A 9,255-nucleotide genomic window follows, 5' to 3' on the forward strand; every position below is an offset into this window, starting at 1 on the left:
AGTTCTCTTTGCCATCATTGCCAGTCTTCTCATTATCAGTCTTCTTCTCACTCTCAGTCTTCTTCTCACTATCATACACAGCAAACATTTTCCCGGGGACTTCCCGGTTCATTCCGGGAAAATTCACCGATTACACTTTTCGGGGAAGTTCCCGGACAATTCCGTAAAGCAGGTGTTGCGCACGCGCATAAAACATAACACAGATTGCGATTCGGCATGTGATGAGTGATTAGTATATTCTTAGCAGCACTATCAGTATAATAATAAATAAAAATAAATAAGATGTACAAAACAGGGAGCCTATATTTTTTAGACTTTTGTAAGTATTGGATGACATTCATGCGAATCATTTACAAAAATAAAATTGACAGATGCATTTCTTAGCTGTTTTTCAATCTGAGGTAACGTTTCATATACATGCTAAATGTTATTGTATGCTTTTTAGCCAACAATTGTGCTAAGTCTAACCCCTGCGTTTTGTACGAATTTGTCCACAAAAGTGCATGATTTGTACAAATGAATGCATGCAAGTGTTCAAATTAACGCAGAAATTTGAGCGAGAAATTGATTTCCATAAATTTGATAGTGTGCAACACCGGACTCTAATAAACCAGTTGCTATTCTGAATGTTCAATACTTGAAAGTGGATATTATGTTGGAGGAACAAATGTAGGTAGTTAGCTATTTTGTAGCGAAACTGGGACTGTTTAAACAATGCAATTCTATGCATCGCTCATGCCATTTTTTCAGGTTTCAAGTAAACCATGTTTTGTAAAATAAAGTAAATAAAGCACACAGTTAGAGAGAGAACCATTTTTTGTTTTTTTTATTTAAAGTGATTATTTTGAAAATAACAAACTTAATAAAAAGAGGAAAACAGTAACAGATAGTAAACAAGAATGAACAACAATTTAATTATTGTTTGTCTCTATTTGAATAGTACGCAGTGCACCTACTAAAGCTCGAACAGAGGGAATTGGCTTATTGTTTAACCCATAGACAAATTCAAAGAAATTGAAAAAGAATTTCAATTGTGGGTGGTAGTGAACAGCCAACACATGAAACAACTTGAGGAACACATCAAACGCTTTTGGAAATGGGTCAGAAAGCGGGTCCACGTCCACATGAATGAAATGACCATCAATAAGAATGTAAATTTCCCCAGTTAGTTGATCATCAGTGAGCCATAGCATAAAAGGTGCTGACATGAGCTGCTTGCTGTTGGAATCTGAGGGTGGCTTTATGGGCTGCAGCTTATTTTGATAACCCTGCACATCTGTTCCAGCCTGTAAAAAATAAATGCAAATTTAGTAAGTTATAGAAATGTAGAAATGGTGCTAGGCATTTTACACTTACTGGAACAATTTGGACAAGTGCTGCGCAAGGCTTTGATGCTATCCAAAATTTGTTATTAGTTTCCTCAGTAGTTACAGGCATTTCTTTTGACCTTTTAACTGGTACAGATGGCAATATATCAAAAATTAGTTGGAGTGCATGAAGAGAGTCTGAAATATTGTAGTATACTATGAGTAAAAAAACAAAAGTTTCTCTGTACACAGCAAATTAATTACTGAACCATCATTACCATTCTGTAAGCAGCTGCTATCTTCATACAATTTCTTCTTGGTTGATTTTGAATGCTGTAGTACAGCATTGACTATGTCAGTAAGATCAAAGGCCACTGCCTTTGGGTGAAGTCTTTGAAATTCTTCAGTAATCTTCGTAGGAAAAATGATATGTTTAAAATTTGAACAAAACATATGTGAATTATAGACACTAAGAGAACAGGTTATTATTCCAAACCAAGAATTGCTCACCATGAGGCCGCCATAACTTTTGAAATGGATAAATTTGGTTAGAATCTGGGCGCCTGATGGCTTTGGACGTTGATTCATCCATTTATGTCGTTCTGAGAACGTCCCCTCCATTAAACTGCTGATAATGTTTTTACTTCCAGATGTTGCCTCCATTCTACTTAACTTTTTCACCTGATGGCAAAAGAAATAATAATTTAACACTCTTGGGTCTTTACAGAGTGAAATGCAGTGAAAACTAAGCAATTTGTTAAGTTTTACATATAGATATGTAAAAAATGCACATGAATAAGGCCTCACATACAAGGAAATACTTAAAAGTGGACGTTACTTTAAAGAACCAATGTGTAACAACCAATTAAAATGATAAAATAGCAGTAGAAGTTATGGAGTTTAGGCAATAATGACACTGAAGAACACAACACATTGGTTCACAGGCTTGAACGCTTTTAAAAAACATGCAAGTAAATGAGCTTGCCTTACCATGTCATCATAATTTTCATCAGTTTTTGACCTCTTGGAAGGTGAGTCCTCATTGTCATGGTCTGATAACATGGTTGAGGAAGTAGTGCTACTGGCATGGCTCTTCTTTTTATCCTTTGGTATTTTCCGTTTTTCTGTAGGCTTTAAATGTTTTTCCCTCAAGTACTCAAACTTCTTGCCTAAGAATCCCTTGCAAGATGAGGGGTCATACCAGGCAAGCTGCAACCATACATTTTATAGATTAATGATTAAATCTCTAATATCTGAGTAATAACTAGAAGAGAAAATAGCATTTAATTAAACATTGAATACGAAATAATTTATGAATTCACTCACATATCCCTCGCCATTCCCATTATCCGCAAGGGTGGGGAAGTCCCTAATTATGCCCTTTGCCATCATAAGTTTGTCAATTGGATTAGGATAACTGCAATAAGAGGAGCATCGATCTTTAGTAAGGTGCAGCCATAAACCGTGTCTCTAGCAGCTGGAAAAACTTACTAGCTATCCCTGTTTGCTCCAGTGCTTTTAACATGATAGTCAGTAAGAATAGATATCATCTTCTTCCTATGTCGATCATCTGGCCAACGATTCTTTTGAATGTTTTCCACAACCCTGAACCCCTCTGCTGATTGCATCAAAATGTCCTTCACATCCATTACCTGCTCCTGAAAATAAAAAAAGGAACAAGTTCAAGAAAATAAAAAGTTAATTGTACCAATAAATAAATTAGACTAAATATAACACTTACAACAGCTGAAGTCGAGGGAGTCTCAGAGGGAGGAGGAGATTCCACAGTTTTCCTTACGGAAGTACTGACCATTGGAGCAGTGCATTCATTGGATTCAACAAAGACTATTTCGACTGGGAGTGGATCAAATGATGATGATGCTGAGTCGTCCAATTGTGATGATGATGACTGCAGAATGAAAAGCAAAGATAACATCTCAATTAGAAAGACATTTTTGCAACATTAGTTTTACTTTTCATTCAAAAACTAAAATAATTTTTACCTGTTCATCATTACTCTGTGGGAGAGCCCTTTTAAACTCTTCAACCAGTTGGAGTACTTTGAATCTCTCACCCGCCTTAATATCAGAGAAATTCTTTTGGAGATTGGCCTCATTAATTAGTAGAAAGGCCTCCCCATCCACCTCCTCATCTGTAACAGAGAAAAATATGATAGTAACTTTAATATAAAGTTGCCAGTAAACTCATTTTTTCCCTAGGTAACCTTAGTATTAGTCTGGAAAGGAAGTGAGCATCCGTACCATCCAATATACTCGTCAGTTACAAAACTAAATGACGGAGGCACAAATGTTTGTTCATGTAGCGGTCATGCCAAACTGCCAGAGGTGGGTGAAGCGGTAAATCAAGAGGGTCCAGTAAATGATGAACTGCATTGTCAGGTTGAGAAATTATCAGGGAATTAAAACTTTCAGATTCATATTCAGTCCTCCATTCTTCTATTTCGAACCAAACATCTGTTTCATTATTGGCTGAAATTATCCTTTTTATTTTCCCAAAAGACTCCATGTCGTTATTATTTTGGGCAGCCACTCTGACTACTACAAAATCATTTATATAGAAATCTCTACCGAACACAGCAACTGTCTCAACTGTATTAAGAAACTCATCTGCACGAAATCCTCTTTCTATTAATATTCTTCTTGTGTAGCAATCATTTACAGCGCATGGAGTCTTCTTTTTAGATAGCACAAATTTGGGTACAATGTGAGGTACATTTGAACCCCAATGAATGGCTTGTGAAATTTGCTCATAATCAGAGGCAGTTTTTGTCACAGATCGATATGAATTGCAAGCAACAATATGCCTTTTCAGTGGACGATGTTTTGCCTCCTGCCTCATACAACTAAATTGCTCTGAAGGACCCATTTCTTCAATAACATCCACATAATGTTCTAAATGATGATGCTTGTTGATAGGGTTGACACCGGGGAAGAGATGGTGAAACATTCGTCTATGACTTTCTATCAAGCGCCTTAAGTAAGGAAGAATACTCCTGCTCACCTTTGGAGCTTTTATAATTTGGACAATCTTTTGTAATAAGATAATGAGGTCCAAATGTTCTCTATCCTCGATTGGAATGCCAAGGATATCCAATAAAAATATAAGGACTCTCATGAGGCAGAAAATCTGTGCACTTGTTTGCGCTAATTTAAATGACCTCTGATTAACAGCAGCTAAGCCTTCAGGACTGAAATTATTAGACGGCTCATTAGGTACGTCTGGTCTACCATAAAGGAAAGTTTTTACTTCAGTGTTTAAATCAGCTGCTGTAAATAAATGCCTTGTGGATACATAATAATTTAGAACCAGTTTGATTTCCATTTCTCCTATACCATGGGCTATGTCATGTTGGCTGTCCAACACAATATTTTTTGAAGAGTGAAAATATTGTAGGTCGTGAAGGCACGAATTTTCCTTAACACCACTGAGGGTTGAATTCGCAGGATTCAATTCCGCTTCCTCCACATGATGATTATGCATAGCTTCTGTTCTGCGTTCACCAAATATTACATTTCTAGCATGAAGCTGCCGTCTAGATATGGTGCACAACCTACAGAAGTGCCGAGCCGATGGTAGCAAAAACCCCAGAATCTCATGGACTGCCTTACTGTCGCCCAGAACAGCAGCTAAAGCACCTCTCAGAACTATTCTTTGGTCTCCAATATAGTCTACTACACCATTCTCACTTTCCAGTTCTAGCAGGTCATCAATGAGGGGTTGGAGAATTGGTCTGAAACCATATGTTTTAACATCTTGCGTATGTGCCAAAGCAACAACATGGGTTCCAGCAAGGTGAGAGTTAATATAAGGAGGAGCATTTAAGATTTTCACATAAAAACAAGCCATGTTATGGGGACCAGTTTTTGAACCATTGCTACTAGTAGTTTCACAATCATCGAAGTACAAGCCTATCTGAAAGGCATCAGGAAATCTTTGAAAATATGGGTGGTTAGCAAAACTGTTGCCATCAGTATAACTGGTTAAAAGATCATCTTCACGAGGCCGTAAATTATGAATGTAATCAAGGACTGATTGTTTTCGAGACACCATTTTCAAAATTTCTTTTATAGAAACAAAGTGAAACGTTTCTCTTACTGGCCGTTGCCTAAAAATATTCCCTCCAACATTTATGGGCTCTATCCGATAACCAAGAAATCCTGGAACTGGCTCAATGTAATGGTAATAAGACTTTACTGCACTCTTCTGGCCAGAGTTACTCTTGAAATTTTTGAATGGACTCTCACACTCAAAGTTGTTAAGCAAACGAGCTGACAGAGGATTATTCATATAGTTGTTCTGATTTAAGAAGTCTTCCACTTTACGTTTTAAATTTTCAGTTCGAGCTTCTAGCATTAACTCACAATTGTCCATAGCAGTACGCACACCTGCCCTTGTCATTGTACAACTTTGCCTACAGTTAATAATCATATCTGCTGCGTGGTGTCTCTCATCAATTTTGCCATGAGCCCAATGAAACTGAGCAAGCATCTGCTCTTCATGATTGTCATTGTCACTGTCGCTGCCCAAGTCCTCCATCACTGACCTTGTAGATTTTGAAGAGTCTGTGGCTTAAGTCGATTCAAAGTTTGAAGGTAGTCCTTCAGTTCATCAATGGTAAGTCTTGAAATATCCATGATACTGAAACAAAAAAATTGTGAAAACTCAAAACTAACGTCTTTAATAAACAAAGCATAAATGCATCATCCAGCAAATATAAATGCAACATTTTAAAGAAGAAATTACAGAGAACGGTTTAGTGTGGAGTTCAAAAGAAATGAAATTATAAAAGAATAGAATTATTAAAACCACAACTATTCGTACATCCACTAAATGATCCCACACTTTGAACATTCATTAAATAATAGAAACGCAACAAGATGCTAAAATTCAGCAACTTTGAACACTTTGCAGTAAACTCACATTCTCACTATAATCCCCACCTCAATTCAAAAGATCTACATTGCTGATGATTTGAGAAACTACAAGGTAATAACTAGAACACTAACATATTACAATAAGACATGTTGTGATATGGATCCATCAATAACCCCTTGCAAACCTTTTACTATGTTTTAACCTACACCACATACAAACCATTAATTAATCATAACATAATTTCCAAAGTTCAATAATTCTCTCAATAATTATACAAAGAATTACTACTACTGAAAACAGAATTCCTGGAAAACTGCTCTTCATTCCTTCCTGGTCAGGGAAAGAATGTTCGTCTCACTTCTTGTAACGGTCTGACAACAAAACAAATCATAATATTTCTTAAAAAGCTTGTCATTAAAGAGAGCAGTGCATACAGCAGCATGGTCATACTTCCCTTGACTAATCACTTCTATATAGTATGCATGGGACATACTAAATCTCTAAAATTGTCTTTATGTTTTAAAACCCATTGGGCATATAACAAAAACAAAATTATATCAACTTCAGTGGAGATCACAGTGATACAGAACTTGATAATAAAGTAACCTGAGGACAAACAGAAAATATTATATCATTGTGTTCAATTGGAATACAACACAGATAATTTACTCTCACTTCCCTCCATATTTAAGAGTAAAATCAAAATAGTATGCTGTTTGTCAATCTTACATTGTTTCGCTAGAATGTTTCCGAGTCCAGTCAACTAAAAGACTGTCGCATCCCATCATTTGGTCAGAGCTCTGCTTTTGAGTGGCACCCTTGTTAGAATAACCTGAAAGAATAAAAATTAAAAATTAATGATATCTCACAAGAGTATCCTTAATAGGCTACCTTTTACTATCCTTTATATCCGAGCATGTGAGTATTCATTCCTGGTCAGCGAACAAAAATTAGCTTGATGTAGTTTCCAAGTATCATCTTTGAAGACGATGAATGACAAATCCGTCCACTGGCTAAATAGTCTTTCTCTGAAACACTCTGACCTGATAACATGCAAATTACACATTGAACTAAGTGACACATAAAATAACACATTGAAACGATCAGATACAATTTAGTTATGGAACACACTAATGCGTTAGGTTATGATTTATTAGATTAAAAGCATTTCGAATCATGACACTGTTAATAAAAGATCACATTAAGATGCAAAAATTTTACAACTGTGGGAAACACTAACCTAATACTAACCTCAAACAACGAGCAGCATTAGAGCAGAGATGTAATTTTGAATGACTTTGGTTATAGCACCAATTCAAAATAGACTCATTACAGTCCGATCGTTCAGCATTTTGTGACTTAAATACGTACATTCTCCATCAATCGTTATTCAAACTGGCAAACTATGACCAATAGTCCTCTTTCGAAAAATAACACACTATGTCAAAATGAAATTTGAAGTTTGAAGAAGTGGCCTGGTAAAGATAAAAGAGTATATGAGAAATTTTACGCTGTGCAAATAATGTACAATTGAAATTGTTGAGGTGACTTACCACATGAAATAACAATTTTGAAGGAGCACCACACAACACTTCAAAATAAAAGTACACGAATGTAATCCGCTACACCACCAATGTAATGAAAATTAGAAAGTGGACCCCGACCCAGCCAGCACCAGAACCCTGTGAAACAGCTGATTGCATAGATAACAGACACCACATTGACAATGTACTTTGCGAGTTTGTATGAGATGACAACCAACCTCAACCATTTAGTTTTTGACGTGGTTCACATGCCAAAAATATACTTTCGACCTATGCAACACCGTCTAACAATAACCTAAAACTACACGACTACGACTCACAGCCACCAAGTCGACACCACACCACACTCCTGACTCCGGAGGTGGCGAGTAGCAAGTGAACCAAACTGGGATCGACAGTAGATAGCGTTGTTGTTCGTGTCAGTCAGTACGCGTACGTTTACAACAACAAACCTGCAGTTACACCCGCTTGATCTTGATCGGCACCCCAGTAATGGATTGATTCATATCGACTTTCAGGAAATCGGAAAGTTTACGAAAATTTGGGGAACTTTACGCAATTGCCGGGCATGAGGGTGATCGGTAAAGTACTTTCCGGAATGAACCGGGAAGTCCCCGGGAAAATGTTTGCTGTGATACATCTTCTCACTATCAGACATCTTCCCACTATCAGACTTCCTCTTACTATCAGACTTCTTCTCACGATCAGACTTCTATATCACTAGAGTGATCGGGCGCGCACCGTAAGAGCGAACTGTCACAAGCGCGACTCGTCGTAAGCGCGAATGCTGCAAGCGCGACCCGGCGCAAGCGCGAACGCCGCAAAAGCGAACGACCGCAAGCGCGAAGTGTCGGAAGCCGCCACAAGAGCGAGGCGCAGCTTACGCGCAAGCGGCTTGCCACGGCTAGACGGGACGGGCGAGATCGACGCGTAGGTCGAGTCGTGTATGAGGGATTCGGAAGAACTCTGGCCGTTGCCCAAAGGACAGAAAAATATCATCTTGACGTCAAGTGACATCAAATACTTGTCACATTTCAGTTCGTCAAAATGACGTATTTTCATACAGTCAAGAAAATGTATTTTTGAGCTCAAAATGATGTCAATTGATGTCACTTTCAAAAACATCACAAAAAGGTTGCAGTATACTCTCCATACAGTTATTTTTAGATAGCAGGAGATCAATTATAATTATGAGGAATGTTTCAAAACAAATATGCACAGTGATATTGCTTGACCAAATCATTTATTTATTACAAAACAGGAAAATAGCTCCACATCAGTACAAAAAAATTTCCATGAATAATAAGAACTAAAGATGTCGATTTTCGGAGCCGCTCGCTAGCGCTACAGATCGCAAGCGCTACGGGTCACAAGCACTACAGCGGTGGGCGCTACGGTTCGCAAGCGCTACGGCTCACAAGCGCTATAGCTCGCAACCGCTACGGGTCACAAGCGCTACAGCGGGAATCCGAGTGATAGGCCTAACCGACTGTAGACAGTGCCGCGAG

The 9,255-nt window shown here is 37.8% G+C and overlaps 1 protein-coding gene across 4 annotated transcripts; it reads right to left on the reverse strand.

The window, feature by feature from the left end:
• Positions 1-395: 395 nt before the first annotated feature.
• LOC127750377 (uncharacterized) lies at positions 396-8,455 on the reverse strand. 4 transcript variants are annotated; one of them, XM_052271963.1, is made up of 12 exons: positions 7,757-8,455; positions 7,455-7,678; positions 6,933-7,246; positions 5,872-6,809; positions 3,311-3,459; positions 3,049-3,216; positions 2,799-2,965; positions 2,634-2,724; positions 2,298-2,516; positions 1,586-1,988; positions 1,357-1,505; positions 396-1,286 (listed from the first exon to the last, which is right to left on the reverse strand). In XM_052271963.1, exons 4-12 carry the CDS (start codon positions 5,960-5,962, stop codon positions 912-914), a joined length of 1,812 nt encoding a protein of 603 aa, XP_052127923.1. In that variant the 5' UTR covers positions 5,963-6,809; positions 6,933-7,246; positions 7,455-7,678; positions 7,757-8,455; the 3' UTR covers positions 396-911. The 4 variants fall into 4 exon arrangements, with proteins under 4 accessions (XP_052127923.1, XP_052127925.1, XP_052127922.1 ...); XM_052271965.1 differs by having other exon boundaries at positions 1,586-1,718; positions 1,818-1,988; positions 7,455-8,451; XM_052271962.1 differs by having other exon boundaries at positions 7,455-8,455.
• Positions 8,456-9,255: the final 800 nt, after the last annotated feature.

This window comes from Frankliniella occidentalis, unplaced genomic scaffold, assembly GCF_000697945.3.
Source record: "Frankliniella occidentalis isolate FOCC.00 unplaced genomic scaffold, Focc_3.1 Scaffold181, whole genome shotgun sequence".
Lineage (NCBI taxonomy): Eukaryota > Metazoa > Arthropoda > Insecta > Thysanoptera > Thripidae > Frankliniella > Frankliniella occidentalis.